This window comes from Pristiophorus japonicus, chromosome 10 (genome assembly GCF_044704955.1).
Source record: "Pristiophorus japonicus isolate sPriJap1 chromosome 10, sPriJap1.hap1, whole genome shotgun sequence".
NCBI lineage: Eukaryota > Metazoa > Chordata > Chondrichthyes > Pristiophoridae > Pristiophorus > Pristiophorus japonicus.
The window spans coordinates 100624297-100648691 of record NC_091986.1 but is presented as its reverse complement, the minus strand read 5'-3'; the positions used below and the strand labels follow the sequence as shown (position 1 = coordinate 100648691).

At 44.4% G+C, this 24395-nt stretch overlaps 1 protein-coding gene across 4 annotated transcripts in view; it reads right to left on the bottom strand.

The window, feature by feature from the left end:
• The window catches only part of mtmr2 (myotubularin related protein 2), a 168486-nt gene that overhangs the window by 22632 nt on the left and 121459 nt on the right, over nucleotides 1-24395 (bottom strand). For 3 of the 4 annotated variants that reach the window (XM_070891948.1, XM_070891950.1, XM_070891951.1), the window contains exons 11-12: nucleotides 23229-23435; nucleotides 18115-18207 (exon numbers count right to left, since the gene is read on the bottom strand). In XM_070891948.1, the coding sequence (XP_070748049.1) occupies nucleotides 18115-18207; nucleotides 23229-23435 (300 nt within the window). The remainder of the gene's footprint in view (nucleotides 1-18114; nucleotides 18208-23228; nucleotides 23436-24395) is intronic. The other variant, XM_070891949.1, reaches the window with a different exon arrangement.

The window sequence follows — 24395 nt, the reverse complement described above, 5'->3', positions numbered from 1 at the left end:
ACAGTTTAGGAGGAGACCCCAAAAATCGCAGTCAAAAAAAGAGCCTCCCCTTAAAAAAGTCCTTTCTTTTATAAAACACTGATAAGGAGAAATTTTCCCTGTTGCCTTTTCTTCTGCTTTATTTGAATTAACAAAAATTCAGTCCTAATAACCTGATTATAGGTATTGCAACCCAAGTCTCTTGTTGATAACAACTCCAGAATTCAGAGACTTGCATTTATATAGTGTATTTCACGACCTCAGGAAGTCCCAAAGCACCTTACAGAAAATGAAGTACAATAGAAACCTCCCAATGCAAAGAACAATAACGTGCATTTAGAGAGCGCCTTTAATGTTGTTGAGTTTTCGATGAGCTCAAGTTTATGGAGGGTGGAAGATGGGAGGCCAGCCAGGAGACTATTGACATAGTTGTGTCTGAAGACACAGTCAAAGGGCTCAATTTTTCCAGTGATTTGCGCCGTTTTTTTGAGCAGGCTGCTCTTTTTGGCTGAAATTGAAAAACCAGTTTCCCCAATCAATTTGCACCAGTGTAATTCAGTTAGTTACGATTTTGTTAGGTCAGTTTTTTTTTCAGGCAAAGGGGGCGTAACCAGCCACCTACGCCAATTCTGGCCATTTAGGGAAGTTTGACCAGCTGAAAGTTACTCCAGTTGTGCTTAGGCCAGCGTATGTGGCCTCTGCAGAAAAACATTCCAGAGAGGTAAGGAAAGCGGTGCAGCAGATGCCCGGACACACTGAAAGAATTGAAAAACACACAGCAGCAACTTACCTCCAACCCCGTCCAAAGGCTGTCCGGTCCCATTCTCGGTCCCCGGTTCTCACACACAGTCCGGTCCCATTCTCGGTTAGTGAGTGAGCCTGCGCGAGAGACAGAGCGCGTGCGCGAGAAACAGAGCGAGCACGCGAGAGACAGTGTTTGTTCCGAGGATCGAGAATGGGACCGGATGGGGAGAATGGGGACCGAGAATGACCCCGGACCGGCAAGCCCTTCGGGTGGGGTTGGAGGTAAGCTGCTGCTATGTGTTTTTCAATTCTTTTAGTGTGTTGGGAGCTGGCTGTATACTTCACTTTGCAGCCTCAGCTCGCACTGTGTTCCTGGTTACCATGGCAGTCCGATCTTTTTGGCGCAGATCAAGGTTCCACCCCCAAAACTAAAGGTCGGGTCACGTCATGCCAAAATGAAGAAATCCAACGGGGAAACAAATTTTTTTTGTGCATGCTTAGGCCCCAAAAAATTGGGCGTAACTGTTCAAGTAAGCCAAAAAAATGCTTTGGGGAAAATTAAGTCCTAAGTTTCCAGAGTGAACAAATTTTATCTAAATTCAAAAATGACAATATCTGGGAGCTGGATAGTACATATATTACACATAAAAAGCCCACACAGCAACTTGCATTAATAACACTCCAAGGCACTTCACAGATAGGTCGAAGAAAAACAGATGCCAAGTCCAGAAGGAGGGGTGAGCAAAAGAGATAGATTGAGAAGATTTTAAGAGGAGAGAGAAGTGGCAAGAGAGAAGGGATTTCCAAATAGTAGGATCCTCACGGCTTAATGTTCTGCCAGTAACAGCGGGGCAATAGAAGGGTTATACATACAGAAGGCAGGAGTCAGGAAGGGGGACATCGAGGAGGTGGAGCGGCAGCGTGTGGAGGCCCATAAAAGGCCCAATGTCGTCGGGAGCCAGCGGGACGTCGAGGAGGCAGAGCGGCAGCGTGGGGAGGCCTATAAAAGGCCCAACGTTGTCAGGAGCCAGTGGGACATCGAGGAGGTGGAGCGGCAGCGTGTGGAGGCCTATAAAAGGCCCAATGTCGTCAGGAGCCAGCGGGACATCGAGGAGGTGGAGCGGCAGCGTGGGGAGGCCTATAAAAGGCCCAATGTCGTCAGGAGCCAGCGGGACATCGAGGAGGTGGAGCGGCAGCGTGGGGAGGCCTATAAAAGGTCAGCTGGTGCAGCTGCAGGGAGAGAAAGCAAAAAAGTAGAAAGAAATCGAAGGGTGATGTCACAGCCAAGGGAGTAAGTGATTGGCTGGTGATTGGTGAGTAGTTTTTCTTTATCAGTAGGTAACCTTTAGCATTGTTATTGGCAAATTAAGTTAATCTAAGGGTTAAGTCAAGGCAGGAGAGCTCGGACACGTGTCAAGCTCCTTCTGCACTATGTGGGAAGTCAGTGACGCTTCCAGTGTCCCTGACGATTACATGTGCGGGAATTGTATCGGCTGCAGCACCTGACAGACCGCATTGCGGCACTGGAGCTGCGGGTGGATTTACTCTAGAGCATCCACGATGCTGAGAATGTCGTGAATAGCACATTTACTGAGTTGGCCACACCGCAGGTAAAGGGTACACAGCCAGATAGGGGAAGGGTGACCAACAGGAAGAGCAGTGGAAGGAAGGTAATGCAGCGGTCCCCTGCAGTCATCCCCCTGCAAAACAGATACACCTCTTTGGGTACTGTTGAGGGGGATGACTCATCAGGGTAGAGCAGCAGCAGACAAGCTCATAGCACCATGGGTGGCTTTGCTGCGCAGGAGGACAGGAAAAAGAGTGGGAGAGCTATAGTGGTAGGGGATTCTATCGTAAGGGGAACAGATCGACGTTTCTGCGGCCACAATCGAGACTCCAGGATGGTATATTGCCTCCCTGGTGCAAGGGTCAAGGATGTCTCAGAGCGGCTGCAGGACATTTTGAAGGGGGAGGGTGAACAACCAGTTGTCGTGGTGCATATAGATACCAACGATATAGGTAAAAAATGGGATGAGGTCCTCCAAGACTAATTTAGGGAGCTAGGAACTAAATTAAAAAGTAAGACCTCAAAAGTAGTAATCTCACGATTGCTACCAGTGCCACGTGCTAGTCAGAGTAGAAATCACATGATAGCTCAGATGAATACGTGGCTTGAGGTGTGGTGTAAAAGGGAGGGATTCAAATTCCTGGGACATTGGAACTGGTTCTGGGGGAGGTGGGACCAGTACAAACTGGACGGTCTGCACCTGGGCAGGAGCGGAACCAATGTCCAAGGGGGAATGTTTGCTTGTGCTGTTGGGGAGGGGTTAAACTAATATGGCAGGGAGATGGGAACCTATGCAGGGAGACAGAGGGAAGTAGAAGGGGGGCAGAAGCAAAAGATAGAAAGAAGAAAAGTAAAAGTGGAGGGCAGAGAAACCCAAGGCAAAAAGCAAAAAGGGTCACTTTACAGCAAAATTCTAAAGGGGCAACGTATGTTAAAAAGACAAGCCTGAAGGCTCTGTGCCTCAATGCGAGGAGTATTCGTAATAATGTGGACGAATTAACTGCACAGAGAGCTGTTAACGGATATGATGTAATTGGCATCACGGAGACATGGCTCCAGGGTGACCAAGGCTGGGAACTCAACATCCAGGGGTATTCAACATTCAGGAAGGATAGACCGAAAGAAAAAGGAGGTGGGGTGGCGATGCTGGTTAAAGAGGAAATTAACTCAATCGTAAGGAAGGACATTAGCTTGGATGGTGTGGAATCTGTATGGGTGGAGCTACGGAATAGCAAAGGGCAGAAAACACTAGTGGGAGTTGTGTACAGACCACCAAACAGTAGTAGTGAGGTTGGGGACAGCATCAAACAAGAAATGAGGGATGCGTGCAATAAAGAAAGGTACAGCAGTTATCATGGGCGACCTTAATCTACATAATGATTGAGCTAACCAAACTGGTAGCAATGCGGTGGAGGGGGATTTCCTGGAGTGTATTAGGGATGGTTTTCTAGACCAATATATCGAGGAACCAACTAGAGGGCTGGCTATCCTAGACTGGGTGATGTGTAATAAGAAAGGACTAATTAGCAATCTTGTTATGCGAGGCCCCTTGGGGAAGAGTGACCATAATATGGTAGAATTCTTTATTAAGATGGAGAGTGGCACAGTTAATTCAGAGACTAGGGTCCTGAACTTGAGGAAAGGTAACTTCGATGGTATGAGACCTGAATTGGCTAGAATAGACTAGCGAGTGATACTTAAAGGGTTGACAGTGGATAGGCAATGGCAAACATTTAAAGATCACATGGATGAACTTCAACAATTGTACATCCCGGTCTGGAGTAAAAATAAAATGGGGAAAGTGGCTCTACCATGGCTAACAAGGGAAATTAAGGATAGTGTTAAATCCAAAGAAGCATATAAATTGGCCAGAAAAAGCAGCAAACCTGAGGACTGGGAGAATTTTATAATTCAACAGAGGAGCACAAAGGGTTTAATTAGGAAGGGGAATATAAGAGTATGAGAGGCCGCTTGTTGGGAACATAAAAACTGACTGCAAAAGCTTCTATAGGTATGTGAAGAGAAAAAGATTAGTGAAGACAAATTCAGGTGAATTTATAATGGGGAACAAAGAAATGGCAGACCAGTTAAACAAATACTTTGGTTCTGTCTTCACGAAGGAAGACACAAATAATCTTTCAGAAATACTAGGGGACCGAGGGTCTAGTGAGAAGGAGGAACTGAAGGAAATCCTTATTAGGTGAGAAATTGTGTTAGGGAAATTGATGGGATTGAAGGCTGATAAATCCCCGGGGTCTGCATCCCAGAGTACTTAAGGAAGTGGCACTAGAAATAGTGCATGCATTAGTGATCATTTTCCAACAGTCTATCGACATTGTTTCAGTTCCTATGGACTGGAGAGTAGCTAATGTAACACCACTTTTTAAGAAAGGAGGGAGAGAGAAAACGGGTAATTATAGACCGGTTAGCCTGACATCAGTACTGGGGAAAATGTTGGAATCAATTATTAAAGATGAAATAGCAGCTCAATTGGAAAGCAGTGACAGGATCGGTCCAAGTCAGCATGGATTTATGAAAGGGAAATCATGATTGACAAATCTTCTAGAATTTTTTTGAGGATGTAATTGGTCGAGTGGACAAGGGAGAACCAGTGGATGTGGTGTATTTGGACTTTCAAAAGCTTTTGACAAGGTTCCACACAAGAGATTGGCGTACAAAATTAAAGCACATGGTATTGGGGGTAATGTACTGACGTGGATAGTGAACTGGTTGGCAGACAGGAAGCGGAGAGTCGGGATAAACGGGTCCTTTTCAGAATGGCAGGCTGTGACTAGTGGGGTGCCGCAGGGCTCTGTGCTGGGACCCCAGCTATTTACAATATACATTAATGATTTAGATGAAGGAATTGAGTATAATATCTCCAAGTTTGCAGATGACATTAAGCTGGGTGGCGGTGTGAGCTGTGAGGAGAACGCCAAGAGGCTGCAGGGTGACTTGGACAGGTTAGGTGAGTACGCAAACGCATGGCAGATGCAGTATAATGTGGATAAATGTGAGGTTATCCACTTTGGTGTCAAAAATACGAAGGCAGAATATTATCTGAATGGCGGCAGATTAAGAAAAGGGGAGGTGCAACGAGACCTGGGTGTCATGGTACATCAGTCATTGAAAGTTGGCATGCAGGTACAGCAGGCGGTGAAGAAGACAAATGGTATGCTGGCCTTCATAGCTAGGGGATCTGAGTATAGGAGCAGGGAGGTCTTACTGCAGTTGTACAGGGCCTAAGTGAGGCCTCACCTGGAATATTGTGCTCGGTTATGGTCTCCTAATCTGAGGAAGGACAATGTTGCTATTGAGGGAGTGCGGTGAAGGTTCACCAGACGGATTCCTGGGATGGCAGGACTGACATATGAGGAGAGACTGGATCGACTGGGCCTGTATTCACTCGAGTTTAGAAGGATGAAAGGGGATCTCATGGAAACATATAAAATTCTGACGGGACTGGACAGGTTAGATGCAGGAAGAATGTTCCCGATGCTAAAGGGATCAAGGGGTATGGAGAGAAAGCAGGAAAGGGGTACTGAGGTGAATGATCAGCCATGATCTTATTGAATGGTGGTGCAGGCTCAAAGGGCCGAATGGCCTACTCCTGCACCTATTTTCTATGTTTCTATGTTTCTAATGTAGCAGATAAAGTGATGTGAGGCCAGAGAGAGATTTAAAGATGAGAAGGATTTTAAATTAAGTGGGGGACAGGAAGCTAATGTAGATCAGAGCAGACGGGGTAATGGGCAAGATAGACAGCGGGGACAGGATATCTGCAGTAGAGTTTTGGATAAGCTGAACTTCATGGAAAATGAAAGGTCAGCAAGGAGAGCATTAGGGTAATTGAACCTGCGAGTAATGGAGGGTTTCAGCAGCAATGGGACTGAGGTAGTGTGCGGAAACAGGAAATGCTGTGGAGAAATAAGCAGTCTTTCTGATCGAAATGAAATTGGATGTAAAACTAAGCTTAGAATTGAATAGGACGTCAAGGCGACAAACAGTTTGGTTCAGGCAGAACAGTGGGGAATCGAATCAGTGGCAAGGAAGTGAAGTGTGTTGTGGTGGGGGTTGGAGATGATGATTTTCAGTTTTCGAAATGCTGAGCTGGAGGTAGTGATGACTCTTCCAAGACTGCTGTTGGACAAGCTGTCTAACAGCACAGAGATAGTTGGGGCAAGAAATATGGTAAAAGAGGTAGCTCCTCACGTCATTAGCGAACATCTGTATGCTGACCTGGGGATGTGCAACATGCGCAGGACCTCCTGATCAATGCACAGGGGGAACGTTGGCCATGAGTAAATCCTTGGAGGACTCCAGAGATTAATATTGCAAAGGAGGGTAGCTGCGCTGGCTACATTTGGATTGACAGGACTAGAACCATGTGAAGGCAGTCCCATGGAGGTGGGCAATGCAGAATGGCATGGTCATCCATGTCAAATTGCTGCAGAGAGATTAAGTACAAAGACAGATAATACACCACAGTTATAATCACAGAGGATGCACTACGTGACTTTACTTAGAGCTGTTTCAGTGCTCAAGAAGGGCAGACACCAGAATGCAAAAAATTGGAGAGTAGTGGGAAAGGTAGGCATGGAGCTGGAGGTGATAACACGTTTAAGGATCTTAGCTAGAAAAGTGAGATTGGAGAGGGAGTGACAGCTAGTAAATACATAAGTGTAAAGAGCAGATATGTTGAGTAGCCTGGAATTAAACGTGCCCTCCAGGATATCTAAGAACAGTGAGTGGTTACAAACTGAGGAGAGCAAAGGATGGTAGTACTTGATGTGGTCAAGGAAGATTTAGTAGTGAATGCCTCAGGCAGTTGTGCGCAAGTACATTTGGGTTTGTCGTCCTTTGACTTAAACAAGCAAAGGTAGGGAACATTGGGGTGGAAGATAGAGATGTTTTTTTTTTCATTCATGGGATGTGAGCATCGCTGGCAAGACCAGCATTTACTGACCATCCTTAATTGCCCTCGAGAAAGTGGTGGTGAGCCGCCTTCTTCAACCGCTGCAGTCCGTGAGGTGAAGCTACTCCCAAAGAGCTGTTAGGGAGTTTGTTCCAGGATTTTGATCCTGCGACAATAAAGGAACAGCGATATATTTTCAACTCAAGCTGGTGTGTGACTTGGAGGGGAACTTGAAGATGTTGGTGTTCCAATGCGCCCACTGCCCTTGTCCTTCTAGGTGGTAGGTGCTGTCGAAGAGGCCTTAGCGAGTTAATGCAGTGCATCTTTTGATGGTACACAATGCAGCCACGGTGCACCGGTGATTGAGGGAGTGAATGTTTAAGATGGTAATGGAGTGCCAATCGAGCGGGCTGCTTTGTCCTGGATGGTGTCAAGCTTCTAGAGTGTTGTTGGAGCTGCACTCATCCAGGTGAATGGAGAGTATTCCATCACACTCCTGACATGCCTTGTAGATGGTGGAAAGGTCAGGAGGGGAGACACTCGCTGCAGGATACCCAGCCTCTGACCTGCTCTTGTAGCCACAATATTTGTGTGGCTGGTCCAGTTAGGTTTTTGGTCAATGGTGACCCCCAGGATGTTGATTGTGGGGGATTTGGTGATGGCAATCCATTGAAAGTCAAAGGGAGGTGGCTAGACTCTCTCCTGTTGGAGCTGGTCATTTCCTGGCACTTGTGTGGCGCAAATGTTACTTTTGCCACTTATCAGCCCAAGCCTGAATGTTGTCCATGTCTTGCTGCATGTGGGCACGGGCTGTTTCACCATCTGAGGAGTTGCAAATGGAATTGAACACTTGTGCAATCATCAGCAAACATCCCCACTTCTGACCTTATGATGGTGGGAAGGTCACTGATGAAGCAGCTGAAGATGGTTGGGCCTTGAGTAACTCCTGCAGTGATGTCCTGGGGCTGAGATGATTGGCCTCTAACAACCACAACCATCTTTCTTTGTGATAGATATGACTCCAGCCAGGAGAGTTTTCCCCGATTCTCATTGACTTCAGTTTTATTAGGGCTCTTTGATATGCCACACTCGGTCAAATGCTACCTTGATGTCAAGGACAATTACCAACTTTCCCTTTAAGCTGCATGGCCGTGCTCTAGAGGTTTTGCGCAACTGGTGAAAAACCCGCTTTAGAATTAGAGGGAACATCGGCAGTCATTCTCACCTCACCTCTAGAATTGAGCTCTTTTGTTCATGTTTAGACAAAGGCTGTAATGCGGACTGGAGCAGAGTGATTCTGGTAGAACTAAAACTGAAGATTGGTGAGTAAATGCCACTTAATAGCTCTGTCGACGACACCTTCCATCATTTTGCTGATGATTGAGAATAGACAGATGGGGAGGAAATTGGCTGGATTGGATTTGTCCTGCTTTTTGTGGACAGGTCATATGTGGGCAATTTGTCGGGTCGATGCCAGTCTTGTAGCTGTACTGGAACAGCTTGGCTAGAGGCACGGCTACTTCTGGATGTTGTAGGGGCCCATAGCTGTTGTTGTATCCAGTGCGCTCAGCCGTTTCTTGATACCACGTGGAGTGATTCTAACTGGCTGCAGACTGGCTTCTGTGGTGCGGACCTCAGGAGGAGGCTGAGATAGATCAACTCAGCACTTCTGTCTGAAGATGGTTGAAAATGCTTCAGCCTTGTCTTTTGCAGTCATGTGCTGGGCTCTGCCATCATTGAGGATGGGGATGTTCATGGAGCCTCCTCCTCCCGTTAGCTGTTTGATTGTCCACCACCATTCACAACTTGATGCAGCTGGACTGCAGAGCTTTTATCTGATCAGTTGGTTGTGACATTGCTTAGCCATTTATAGCATGCCACTTCCACTGTTTAGCATGCATGCAGTTCTGTGTTGTAGCTTAACCTGGTTGGCACCTCATTTTTGGTGTTGCTCCTGGCATGCTCCTCAATCAACCAGTGTTGGTCCCCTCGCTTGATGGTAAAGATAGAATGAGGGATATGCCAGGTCATGAGGTTAGATTATGGTAGTAAACAATTCTGCTGCGACTGATGGCCCACAGCGCCTCCTGGATGTCCAGTTTTGAGCTGCTATATCTGTTCTGAAACTATCCCATTTAGTACGGTCGTAGTGCCACACAACATGATGGAGCGTGTCCTCAGTGTTATAATGGGACTTCGTCTCCACAAGGACAAGGTCACTCCCACCAATACCGTCATGGACAGATGCATCTGCGACAGGTAGATGATGATCAAGTAGGTTTTCCCCTCGTGTTGCCGCTCTCTAAATAGAAAAACCGCGCATTAGAATTAGAGGGAACATCGGCAGTCATTCTCACCTCACCTCTAGAATTGAGCTCTTTTGTTCATGTTTGGACGAAGGCTGTAATGCGGTCTGGAGCAGAGTGATCCTGGCAAAACTCAAACTGAGCATTGGTAAGCAAGTTATTCGTAAGTGTGATAGGTAGATTGGTGATCAAGTAGGTTTTCCCAACATCTGCTGCAGGCCCAGTCTGACAGCTATGTCCTTCAGGATTCAGCCGGCTCGGTCAGTGGTGTTACCGAGCCACTCTTGGTGATGCACATTGAAGCCCCCCACCCAGAGTACATGCTGTGCCCTTGCTACCCTCAGTGCTTCTTTCAAGTGGTGTTCAACATAGACATAGACATAGAAAATAAGTGCAGGAGCAGGCCATTCAGCCCTTCTAGCCTGCACCGCCATTCAATGAGTTCATGGCTGAACATGAAACTTCAGGACCCCCTTCCTGCTTTCTCGCCATACCCCTTGATCCCCCGAGTAGTAAGGACTTCATCTAACTCCCTTTTGAATATATTTAGTGAATTGGCCCCAACCACTTTCTGTGGCAGAGAATTCCACAGGTTCACCACTCTCTGGGTGAAGAAGTCTCTCCTCATCTCGGTCCTAAATGGCTTACCCCTTATCCTTAGACTGTGACCCCTGGTTCTGGACTTCCCCAACATTGGGAACATTCTTCCTGCATCTAACCTGTCTAAACCCATCAGAATTTTAAACGTTTCTATGAGGTCCCCTCTCATTCTTCTGAACTCCAGTGAATACAAGCCCAGTTGATCCAGTCTTTCTTGATAGGTCAGTCCCACCATCCCGGGAATCAGTCTGGTGAATCTTCACTGCACTCCCTCAATAGCAAGAATGTCCTTCCTCAAGTTAGGAGACCACAATTGTACACAATACTCCAGGTGTGGCCTCACCAATGCCCTGTACAACTGTAGCAACACCTCCCTGCCCCTGTACTCAAATCCCCTCGCTATGAAGGCCAACATGCCATTTGCTTTCTTAACCGCCTGCTGTACCTGCATGCCAACCTTCAATGACTGATGTACCATGACACCCAGGTCTCGTTGCACCTTCCCTTTTCCTAATCTGTCACCATTCAGATAATAGTCTGTCTCTCTCTTTTTACCACCAAAGTGGATAACCTCACATTTATCCACATTATACTTCATCTGCCATGCATTTGCCCACTCACCTAACCTATCCAAGTCACTCTGCAGCCTCATAGCATCCTCCTCGCAGCTCACACTGCCACCCAACTTAGTGTCATCCGCAAATTTGGAGATACTACATTTAATCCCCTCGTCTAAATCATTAATGTACAATGTAAACAGCTGGGGCCCCAGCACAGAACCTTGCGGTACCCCACTAGTCACTGCCTGCCATTCTGAAAAGTACCCATTTACTCCTACTCTTTGCTTCCTGTCTGACAACCAGTTCTCAATCCACGTCAGCACACTACCCCCAATCCCATGTGCTTTAACTTTGCACATTGATCTCTTGTGTGGGACCTTGTCGAAAGCCTTCTGAAAGTCCAATATACCACATCAACTGGTTCTCCTTTGTCCACTTTACTGGAAACATCCTCAAAAAATTCCAGAAGATTTGTCAAGCATGATTTCCCTTTCACAAATCCATGCTGACTTGGGCCTATCATGTCACCATTTTCCAAATGCGCTGCTATGACATCCTTAATAATTGATTCCATCATTTTACCCACTACTGAGGTCAGGCTGACCGGTCTATAATTCCCTGTTTTTTCTCTCCCTCCTTTTTTAACATGGAAGAGTACTGATTCACAGCTGAGGGAGGGCGGTAGGTAGTAATCAGCAGAAGGTTTCCTTGCCCATGTCTGACCTGATGCCATAAGACTTCATGGGGTCTGGAGTCAAATATTGAGTACTCCCAGGGCCACTCCATCCTGAATGTATAAGCACTGGGCTGCCAGCTCTGGTGGATCTGTCCTGCTGGTGCGACATGTCATATCCAGGAATAGTGATGGAGGAGTCTGGGACGTTGAATGAAAGCTATGACTACGTCACGCCGTTGCTTGACTGGCCTGTGGGACAGCTCTCCCAATTTTGGCACAATTCCCCAGATATTAGTGAGAGGAACTTTGAAGTGTTGACTGGGCTGGGTATGCCTTTGCCATATGCGAATCTTGTACCTTAGTCAATGTTGGGTAGTCTGTCCGGTTATTCTTGTTGTTTATCCGAGCACTTAGATGCAACTGAGTGGCTTGCTAGGCCATTTGAGAGAGCAGTTAAGAGTCAACCACATTGCTGTGGGTCTGAAGTCACAAAAAGGCTAGACCGGGCAAGGGCGGCAGACTTCCTTCCCTAAAGGACATTAGAAAACCAGATGGGTTTTTATAATAACAGGTAGTTTCATGATCATTACTGGTACAACTTTTTATTCCAGATTTATTTAATTAACTGAATTTAAATTCTCCAGCTGCCGTGGTGGGATTTGAACTTGTGACTTTGGATCATTCTTCCAGTCCAGTAACATAACCATTGTGCTATCATACCCGTATCAGAGAGGTGAGGGACCACTTACACAAATTGACAGCAGTGGCAATGTCATGACGATTGGAGGGCCAAAGGCAAGTGTTTCGCGATTTGATATGGCAAATGGGGAAAGTGGAGGGATTGCTGGAGGATAGGGAGGTGTGGATAGCAAGGGAGACAAAGAAATAAATAGATAATTTAAATAAGTAGAGATAACCTTGTCAAGGGCTGTGACCAAAGGCGCTGAGGAGCGATGAGAGAGGGCAAGGTTGAGGGTATGGCCAATGATAAAGTTAGTGGATTTTATATGAAAAATGAGATAGAGGGAGGACAGGATGTAGTGAATTCAGAAGAGAATGGACTAGGGGAGTTGAAATTATCAAGGATGAGGAGCCACTCATGCAGAGGCTAAGGGCAGAGAAAAGGAAGGCTATCTCATTGGAAGACGTCAATGTGGAGCTGGGAGAGGGAGTGGTAAACAAGAATTTTAAATAAAAGGCATGATGGATCGAAAAGGGTTAAATGCTCAAAAACAAGAAAGTACAGAGGAAGTGGTCAAAGCGTAACTTGAAGATATGGGCCATGCTTCTCCCACAGTGATTTAGGGGGCAGGTGGTGAAAAGTATAACCAGGTTAGAGAGCAACATTCCCTGTAAGCTGCGCTTTGTTCTACACGGCCTGTTTCTTTTACTGCGTGGACCCTTTACATTTCTGCACATGCACGGTACTACAATGGAAAAGCCGATGGGCAGCCTGCGCAGGACCTTTCACATAGCTTGGAGGGAACATTGTTAAAGAGAAGGGGAAGGAGTCACCATCTGTAAGCCATGTTTCTCTCAGTGTCAGGATGTCAATATATGCATCCACAATGAGGCTGTGGATGGCAAGGATCTTGTTTGCAAGTGAATGAATACTCTGGAGAGAAATAGGAGGTGGTGATTGTTGAACTGGTAGTGTGATCTAAAGCAGGTGGAAAAGAGTAAGCAGGATGGAGAGATTGGAGAAGCTAACTTCCAAGCAGAGTAACGGATGAGGTGATTGGCAAGTATGGAGAATGGGGTAATTGGGATTGCTGGTGTTAGAGGTAATGATGGCTGCTACATGGGTCTGGCAGAGAAAGGTGCAGTGGGAGGCCATAGGCTCATGTGAGGGATTTGAGCCTGGGGAAGTGGCAGAGTGAAAGGTGAGGATAGGTGGGAGTAGGGATCAAGGAGGACTTGATAAATTGAATAGCAGAGTGATGAAAGATGAGGGGGAAGAGGGTGAGAGCAGGGCTTTGGAAAAGCCAAAAAGAAGAAAATAGGAAGCAGTGAGCTTGGGACGAGAGTAGCAGAGGTGGTGTACAGGCAAATAGAATCACAGAATAGTACATCACAGGGGGCCATTCGGCCTATTAATTTGTGCCGACATTTTCGAAGAACAATCCATTTAGTCCCACTTCCCCACTCTTTCTCCATTTCCCTGCAATTTTTTCTTCAAGTATTTGGGCCGGATTTTCAAGAGGTTTGCGACCAGGTTTTCGCTGCGATTTGACCTTCCGCGGCGAAAACCCTGTCGTAAAGCCCGGGCGGGATCCTCGGGTACCATTTGTGATCGAGTTTTAACACTCTCCCATCTCGTACGCCGCGCCCAGAATAGCGACAGGTCAAACCTGTCGGCCCTGCCAGCAGCGTTGTATGAAAACCTGCAAAAAAAGTTAAAGTTTTTATTTTTTTGCAGTGATTAGATAGTTAAGGATCTTGTTAATGCTTGTGGAATGTTTCTTGTAATGTTCTTTTCCCCCTCCCAAGGCCTCTCTCGCAGCGCAAACGACCCTGGACTAAAGTTGCCGAAACTCACGTTTTGCGCCGCGAATGCTTGTGCAACACCTTCCTTACCGATGCCGTAAAGGTCAAAAGTTTGGCCTAAAAATGGTACTACAGCGAAAATGGTAAAGTTCACGTACCGCTACCGTTTTTGCCGAAAAACCCTGAAAGCCGAAAATCCGGCCCAAATATCTAATTTCCCTTTGAAGGCTACTATTGAACTGTATCCACCACCCTATTAGGCAGTGCATTCCAAATCCTAACCACTCCTTACATAAAAGTTTTTCCTCATGTTACCTCCGGTTCTTTTGCCAATCACTTTAAATCTGTGCCCTCTCGTTATTGACTCTTCATCCATTGGAAACAGTTTCTCTTTATTAACTCGATCTAAACCCTTCATGATTTTAAACACTTCTTAGTCTTCTCTGCTCTAAGGAGAGCAACCCCAACTTCTCCAGTCTAACCATGAAACTGTAATCCCTTCATCCCTGGAACCATTCTAGTAAATCTCTTCTGTACCCTCTCCAAAGCCTTCACATTCTTCCTAAAGTTTGGTGCCCAGAATTGAAACAATACGCCAGCTGGAGCCAACACAAACTAGTGTTTTATATATTTCCTATGCCTCTATTTATAAAGTGCAGGATGCCATAGCTTTATTAATTGTTTTGTCAACCTGTCCTACCACTTTCAAAGATTTGTACACAACACCCACAGGTGTCTCAGTTCATGCACCATTAAAATTGTAGCATTTAGCTTGTATCATCTCTCCTCATTCTTCCCATCAAAATGTATCACCTCACACTTTTCTGTATTGAATTTCATCTGCCATGTGTCCACCCATTCCACCTCTTAAAGTCTATTACGATCTTCCTCACTGTTTACTACACTTCCAAGTTTCGTATCATCTGCAAATGTCTAAATTGTGCCCTGTATCCCCCAAGACAAGTCATTAATGTATATCAAAAACAGCAGTGGTCCTAGTTCCGACCCTTGCGGAACACCACTGTATACTTCCCTCCAGCCCAAAAAACAGCCATTCACCACAACTCTCTTTTTTCTATCCCTTAGCCAATTTTGCTGCAACTGCTCCTTTTATCCCATGGAAGACGTTAGCATCCTCGATCAGGCCAACATCCCCAGCATCGAAGCACTGTCCACACTCGACCAGCTTCGCTGAACGAGCCACATTGTTCGCACGCCTGACACAAGACCCCCAAAGCAAGCGCTCTACTTGGAACTCCTACACGGCAAGCGAGCCCAAGGTGGGCAGAGGAAATGTTTCAAGGACACCTTCAAAGCTTCCTTGATAAAATGCAACATCCCCACCGATACTTGGGAGTTCCTGGCCAAAGACTGCCCTAAGTGGAGGAAATGCATCCAGGAGGGTGCTGAGCACTTCGAGTCTTATCGCCGAGAGCATGCAGAAATCAAGCACAGGCAGCGGAAGGAGCATGCGGCAAACTGGCAAACCCACCCACCCTTTCCCTCAACGACTGTCTGTCCCACCTGTGACAGAGACAGTAATTCCTGTATTGGACTGTTCAATTACCTAAGAACTAATTTTTAGAATGGAAGCAAGCCTTCCTCGATTTCGAGGGAATTCCTATGATATCCCATGGGCTTCAATTTTGCTAACAAGCCTAATGTGGTACTTTTATCAAATGCCTTTTGAATGTCCATATCGACAACATAAACGGAAATGACCTCATCAACCCTCTCTGTTACCTCATCAAAAAACTCAATCAAATTAGTCAAATAATTTGCCTTTAACACATCCGTGCTGGTTCTCCTTTATTTATCCATGCTTGTCCAAGTGGCTGTTAATTTTCTCCAGCATTATTGTTTCTAAAAGCTTCCCCAACGTTAAACTGACTCACTTGTAATTGCCACGTTTATCCTTCTCCCCTCTTTTGAACAAGGGTGTAACATTTGCAATCCTCCAATCCTCTGGCACCACCCCTGTATCTAAAAAGGGAAGATTGTGGCCAACACCTCTGCAATTTCTACCCTTGCTTCCCTCAGCAACCTAGGACCCAACCAGACCAAGTGACTTAACCACTTTAATACCGCCAGCCTTTCTATACGTCCTCTTCCTCTGTTGTTTTGCTCATCCAATACCATTGTTTACCGTAGCTTTGGCAAAGTCCAAACCCTAGAGTTCCTTCCATAAACAATAAAGAAATTTAGGGAGGAGTCTTAAGCAAACGACTCAGAGAAGAGGATACCATCAGTCTAATATTAGAGTCTGGGGGATAGGAAGCAGCAGTAGAATGAAATCTACTTATAAACAAAATGGGGAGGAGGAAAGTTTGAAACAGCCGCCAACCACACAATTTGCTTATATTTTTTAAATCCTGTTAGGCATAACTCGCTAAAAATGGAAACAAAATTCAGAACTTAATGAGGCAACAGTGAATTTTTCAGGGAATTGTTTCCATTTGTTTTCTAAGCTGTTGATTTCAACATGCATGGTTTGACTAAATAAGGAATAAATAATTTATGCGCATATTTCAAGGAAGAAAACAGCAGAAATCTATAGGTGATCATAGAATCATAGAAATTTACAGCACGGAAGGAGGCCAATTCGGCCCATTGTGTCCGTGCTGGCCAACAAGAGCCTAATCCCACTTTCCAGCACTAAGTCCGTAGCCCTGCAGGTTATAGCACTTCAAGTGCACATCCAAGTACTTTTTAAATGTGGTGAGGGTTTCTGCCTCTACCACCCTTTCAGACAGTGAGTTCCAGAACCCCACAACCCTCTGGGTGAAAAAAATTCCCCTCAAATCCCCTCGAGCAATTACTTTGAATGTTTGCCCCTTAGTTGTTGACCCCTCTGCTAAGGGAAATAGGCCCTTTCTATCCACTATATCCAGGCCCCTCATAATTTTACACACGTCATTCAGGTCTCCACTCAGCTTCCTCCGTTCCAAGGAAAACAAATCCAGCCTATCCAATTTATCCTCATAGGTAAGATTCTCCACTCCCAGCAACATCCTCGTAAATCTTCTGTACCCTCTCCAGTGCAATCACATTCTTCCTGTAATGCAGTGACCAGAAATGCACGCAGTACTCTAGCTATGGCCTAACTAGTGTTTTATACAGTTCAAGCATAAACCCCCTGCTCTTGTATTCTGTGTCTCTGCTAATAAAGGCAAGCATTCCATATGCCTTCTTAACCACCTTATCTACCTGGCCTGCTATCTTCAGGGATCTGTAGACATGTACTCCAAGGTCCCTTTGTTCCTCTACATTTCTCAGTGTCCTACCATTTAATGCGTAGTCCCTTTCCTTGCTAGCCCTTCCCAAATGCATTACCTCACACTTCTCCGGATTGAATTTCATTTGCCACTGTTCTGCCCACCTGACCAGTTCATTGATATCTTCCTGCAGTCTACGGCTTTCTTCTTCATTATCAACCACACAGCTGATTTTAGTATCATCTGCAAACTTCTTAATCATACCCCCTATATTCAAGTCTAGATCATTGATGTATACCACAAAAAGCAAGGGACCCAGTACTGAGCCCTGCGGAACCCCACTGGAAACAGCCTTCCAGTCGCAAAAATATCCATCAACCAACCATTACCCTCTACTTTGTGTCTTTGAGCCAATTTTGGATCCAACTTGCCACTTTTCCCTCGAGCCCATGGACTTTTACTTTCGTGACTAGTTTGCCATATGGGACCTTATCAAAAGCCTTGCTAAAATCCACATGCACTACATCGAACACACTACCCTCATCGACCATCCTTGTTACCTCCTCAAAAAAATTAAATCAAGTTAGTCAGACATGACCTTCCCTCAACAAATCTGTGCTGATTGTCCTTGATTAATCCGTGTCTTTCTAAATGAAGATTTATCCTATCTGTCAGAATTTTTTCCAATAATTTTCCCACCACCAAGGTTAGGCTTACTGGCTTGTAATTACTCGGTCTATCCCTTTCTCTCTTCTTAAACAAAGGTACCACATTAGCAGTCCTCCAGTCCTCTGGCACCACATCTGAAGCACGAGAGGATTGGAAAATGATGGTCAGAGCCTCTACTATTTCCTCTTTTGCTCGCTTAACAGCCTGGAATACATTTCACCCAGGGCTGGGGACTTAGCCATTTTCTAAGCTGCTAAACTCTTTAATACCTCCTCTCTCTTTGTTTATTTCATTTAATATTTCCCACTCCTCCTCCCCGATAGCAGTGTCTGCAATTCTTCACTTGGATCAATTATTAAAATGAAATAAAAGTTAGAAGTTGAAAAAAGCTATTACCTGCTTTGTCATCTGCCACACTGAGTCAATGAACTGCAAGAAGACCGGCGATCTGTCAGCATCTGTATGATTCTTATCGCCATGTCCCAGTCTCTGTAAAAATATTTCTGCACTAAGCAATCTGCGTTTCATTAATGTTGAAACATAATGGAATAGATCATTTAAATTGAGAGCATTGTTTCCAGCAACAAAACAAGAGGGCACAGATTCAAGTCGGGAGAACAAGTAGAGGACAGATGCCAAGACGGATTTATTAATACCGAAAGTATTCAACAGCTGGAACAGTTGCCAGGAAAGGTGGTCGAGGCTCCAACATAGTGTTCATTTAAGAAACAGTTAAATGATGTAACGGGGAAATGACAAGGTTGGTATTGAGAACAGATTAAATCAAATAGGCCGAACTGATCTTGTGGTAAGGCTCCACTCAAAATAAAATAGAATAATCTCAATAGTCAAGAAAGCAAGTATTAATACATAATAAATGGCTACATTATTGGAACGGATCATCCAGTCAACTAAATGTCACAGATCAGAAGTGATCTCACAAACTGCTTAGATAATTTGTACACGCATATAAATTGAAAAGTTTGTCAACTGTTTAATAGATAGTTTTTCATATAAACATACAACACGATTAAAATGAAATTTAAGAGGATGTTAAGAAATTGAATGACGACTAAGCTCATTACTTAGCAAATTAGATAGATTTCTTTCAGAAAATATAATTTTACAGTATATGAGTAATTTAAGACACGACGTGGTAAGTTTGGGAGGAAAAAGTGACTTTGAACCTATGATTCTCAAGGCTCTCCATGAGGGTTTGCCTTATCATTTCTATGTCTGTTGCAAACTAACAGAGGGATTGATTGTTATGATTAATCAACAACTCAATTCTTGTTTTATTATGTGAGTGCCAGGATGGTGGAAGGCCAACCAGATGAACCTTTATTTTTTTTGTCTCGCAGTTTTTATGAAAGTAGAGCAATGTACCCAATGGGTGTTCCACTTTTCCTGATCATTATGGATGGGGCCGCTGGTTCTCTACTTCATGGGTCAAGATTGTTAGTAGATTTTGCACACCTACATTCATTATCTTCTCAAGGACCAATACAACAGTTCTCAAACCCAGCCAGGTTACAACATCCTCTACTAAGGAGATAGATCATTGGGTAAGACTTTCACGAGGTCCCAGATACATTAACATCGCTGTACCATCATCATTTCATTCCAGCAGTCTACGGCACAAATCTGGAGCAACGAAAGAGATAGAGAGTAAGATAAAGCAAAAAAAGGGGGCGTATGATAGAGGTCAGGTTGAGAATACAAGTGACAACCAGACTGAATATAGAAAGTTCAGAGGGGAAGTGAAAAAGGAAATAAGAGGGGCAAAGAGAGAGTATGAAAACAGATTGGAAGCTAATATAAAAGGATTCCAAAAGTCTTCTATAGACATATAAATAGTAAACGGATAGCGAGAGAGGTGGGGCTGATTAGGGACCAAAATGGAGACTTACGCATGGAGGCAGAGGGCATGGCTGAGATACTAAATGAGTACTTTGCATCTATCTTTACCAAGGAAGGTGATGCTGCCAAAGTCATAGTGAAAGAGGAGGTAGTTGAGATACTGGCTGGGATAAAAATTGATGGAAGGAGGTGGTACTGGAAAGGCTGGCTGTACGTAAAGTAGATAAGTCACCAGGACCGGATGGGATGCATCCTAGGATGCTGAGGGAAGTAAAGGTGGAAATTGTGGAGGTACTGGCCATAATCTTCCAATCTTCCTTGGACCTCCACAATTTCCACCTTTACTTCCCTCAGTATCCTAGGATGCATCCCATCTGGTCCAGAGGACAGGAGAATTGCAACTGTTACACCTGTTCAAAAAAGGGTGTAAGGATAAGCCCAGCAACTGCAGGCCAGTCAGTTTAACCTTGCCTTTTGAAACAATAATCCGGGACAAAATTAACTGTCACTTGGACAGCTATGGATTAATTAAGGAAAACCAGCACAGATTTGTTAAAGGCAAATCGTGTTTAACTAACTTGATTGAGTTTTTTGATGAGGTAACAGAGAGGGTTGATGAGGAAAATGCGGTTGATGTGGCGTACATGGACTTCCAAAAGTCACTTGATAAAGTGTCACATAATAGGCTTGCCAGCAAAGCTGAAGCCCATGGGGAATAAAAGGGACAGAGGCAGCATGGATACGAATGGCTAAGTGATAGGAAACAGAGAGTAGTGGTGAACGGTTGTTTTTCAGACTGGAGGAAGGTATGCAGTGGCGTTCCCCAGGGGTCGGTACTAGGGCCGCTGCTTTTCTTGATATATATTAATGACTTAGACTTGGGTGTACAGGGTACAATTTCAAAATTTTCAGATGACACAAAACTAGTGAACAGTGAGGAGAATAGTGATTGACTTCAAGACAGACAGACAGGCTGATGGAATGGGCAGACACGTGGCAGAGGAAATTTTACGTAGAAAAGTGCAAAGTGATACATTTTGGTAGGAAGAACGAGGAGAGGTAATATAAACTAAAGGGTACAATTCTAAAGGGGGTATATGTGCACAAATTGTTGAAGGTGGCAGGGCAAGTTGAGAAAGCGGTTACAAAAGCAAATGGGATCCTGGGCTTCATAAATAAAGGCATAGAGTACAAAAGCAAGGAAGTGATGATGAACCTTTATAAAACACTGGTCTGGCCTCAACGAGAGTAGTGTGTTCAATTCTGGGCACCGTGCTTTAAGAAGGATGTGAAGGCATTAGAGAGGGTGCAGAGAATGGTTCAAGCGATGAGGGACTTCACTTGCGTGGATAGACTGGAGAAGCTGGGATTGTTCTCCTTAGAGCAGAAGGTTCAGAGGAGATTTGATAGAGGTGTTCAAAATCCTGAGGTATCAGAACAGAGCAGAGAGAAACTGTTCCCATTGGCGGAAGGGTCAAGAACCAGAGGACAAAGATTTAAGGTGACAAGAACCAAAGGCGAAGTGTGGGGAAACTTTTTTACGCAGTGAGTGGCTAGGATCTGGAATGTATTGCCTGAAAGGGTGGTGGAGGCAAATGCAATCGTGGCTTTCAAAAGGGAATTGGATAAGTACCTGAAGGAAAAAAAATTGCAGGGTTACAGAGAAAGGGCAGGGGAGTGGAACTAGCTGAAGTGCTCTTGCAGAGAGCCGGCATGGGATCGACAGGCCGAAAAGCCTCCTTCTGTGCTGTAACCATTCTATGATACTATGTGAACGGTGACCAAGGAGTTCACTGCAAGATGAGTCATTGCAGCAATTTCTGGCCCAAAGTCTCAGTTTCAACAAACTTGCTTAAAAATTATGAGTGCATCTTGCAATGTACACACTAGAAATAAAAGCAGAAGACACAAGGTGCTACCTATCTGAAGTTGATTTTATACTGCTTCATAAGGCCAGGACCAAAATGAAAATTCAGATTCCCAAAAATGTAACCAATTGCATGGTGACAAAAGTACATTTAAAACACACACATAAATACAAACATCAGCGGTACCTAGAAATTTACAGCACAGGAGGCGGCCATTTGGCCTGTCATGCCTGTGCTGGGTCCTTGAAAGAAAAGTCGTGCTTAGTCCCACATCACCTGTTTTTTGTCTGTAACCCTGTGGTTCCTCATCCTCAAGTACCTGTCCAACTCCCTTTTAAAATTATTTATGAAATCAGCTTCCATCATCTTTTCAAGTAGGCTGTTCAAGATCCCAACAACTCAGTGAAAAAGATTCTCATCCCCCCTCTAGATCTTTTACCAAGATTTTGAATCTATGACCCCTAGTTATTGACCCAGTCACCAAGATAATATTTTTTCCCTATTTACTTTATCAAAACCGATCTTGAAAATCTCTACTGGGTCACCTCTTAACCTTCTATGATCCAAGGAGAACGGTCCTAACTTTTCCAATCTTTCCTCATAACTGACATCTCTTATCCCAGATAACATCATGGTGAACCTCCTTTGTATCTTTTCTAATGCCTTTACATCTTTCCTAAAGTGTGGTGCTAAGAATACTCCAGTTGAGGCCTAACCAGTAATTTATAAAGTTCAAGCCTGATCTCTTTGCTTTGATATTCTATTCCTCTATTTATAATCGCAAGCAACCCACATGCTTTTTTTAAACCACCTTGTCAACTTGCTCTGCCACCTTTAAGGATTTGTGTATATGGACACCAAGGTCTCTCGGTTCATTTACACTTTTCAAAATCATGCCATGATACAGGTAGAACATCTGAAATACGGAGTTCTAAAAACCGGAATTGTCTGAAAACTGGACATTGTGCAGATTGCAAGAGTCGTTGTCCGGAATCCAGAAATATTTCTCGAAAACGGAACTTTTAAGCTGTACATACCTTTTTCCAAGCAGGAATCCAAAAAAAAACACAGCTCAGTGCAGCCTGTCCCAACCTCGAGGTTGCCGGATTCGGGCAGTCAGATGTAATGCTCCGAAATCCGGAAATACACGAAAGTCGGCCCAAGGGTTTCCGGATTCGGGATGTCAGATTGTCTCCAAAATCCAGAAATACCTGAAACTCGGCCCAAGGGTTTCCGGATTCGGGATGTCAGATTGTCTCCAAAATCCAGAAATACCTGAAACTCGGCCCAAGGGTTTCCGGATTCGGGACGTCGGATTGTTTCCGAAATTTGGAAATATCCAAAAATTGTCCACAAGGTTTCCAGATTCGGGACGTCGGATTTTCTTCTCCAAAATCCGGAAATACCCGAAACTCGGCCCAGAGGTTTCTAGAATCAGGACATCGGATTTGTTCTCTGAAATCCAGAAAAACCCAAAAACCAGAATGACCTCTGTCCCAAGGTTTCCGGTTTCGGGACATTATACCTGTAGTATAGTCTTTCTATATTATTCCTCCCAAAGTGCATCACTTCACACTTCTCCAGATAGAACTCCATCTGCACGCTGAGATTCAACTTGAGAACATGATTTAAAAATTAGAGAATGCCTCCAAATGGAGAGCAAATCTTCATTCAGGATCCTTAACAGAGTAAATGGGTAATATTGTGCATTTCCTTCATGAATTTCTAGTGGGGCCAGAATTAATGCTGCTTTAAGTTACTATAGAATCTATACATACTCACAAGTTGAAATCTATGGCCAAAGCTAAGCCATTCCTTTTCAATAAGTATTTCAAAGCCTCTAATTGTACGGTAATAGCTGTCCAGCATAAGCATAGCCAGAGATGTCAACTGGGCCGTTCGGTCCCAACCATCGCTGCAGTGCACCACAACTGACGTCTTTCCAGATTCAACTTTGTCAGCAATCCTCAAAGCACCAGCAAGAATTAGCTGCAATATACAAGAAAAGTATATTAGTTTATGGAACAAGCCTAAATAGTGAAATAAATGAGGTTTAACTGCAAATGTTACTTGAGTAATTTAATAACGGCAAAATCAACTTGAATTGGAGATTGTACAAGAGTGAAATTAATCTAACATGTGTGCAAGTTAAAAGTCATATTTGAAAGCATTCCATTCTGTTCAATAAGCCCTAATAAATCCTTTAGCTGAAAGAACTAATGAAGAACAGTGGACCAGTTTCTCTTCAATACTAACAATACTATTTGGCAGTATGCCACGGACTCCCTGCTGAAAACGTTCAGAGACTTCATGTAATTTAAAAAACACAGCAGATATTGCACTCATCCTTCATTATGCTGCTACACTTCAATTTGCTAATTTTACAAAGTGCCAATGTACAGAGACAGACCACTTTTGATCAATTTCTAACAATTAGCTTCAGTACTCTTGATTCCAATGAGTTGTGGACAACAAAGTACAATGAGGTTAATATTGAGTTATGGTGACACTGCATAGTACAAAATAAAACTGACAGAAAACTAAAGTAACATAGCTGTGTATACAAGTCAAAAATATTGGCAAAATGTGAATTCGGTTTTAAGAACAAATAAGCTCTTCCACTGTTGTTGAAAGCATTCTGTGTCACCCGAGGATGGCACATTGAGTGGATAAAGCCCAGAAGTCGATAGAAACATAAAAAATAGGTGCAGGAGTAGACCATTCGGCCCTTCGAGCCTGCACCACCATTCAATAAGATCATAGCTGATCATTCACCTCAGTACCCCTTTCCTGCTTTCTCTCCATATCCCATTAGGGCCATATCTAACTCCCTCTTGAATATAATCCAACGAACCGGCATCAACAGCTCTCTGCGGTAGAGAATTCCACAGGTTAACAACTCTCTGAGTGAAGAAGTTTCTCCTCATCTCAGTCCTAAATGGCTTACCC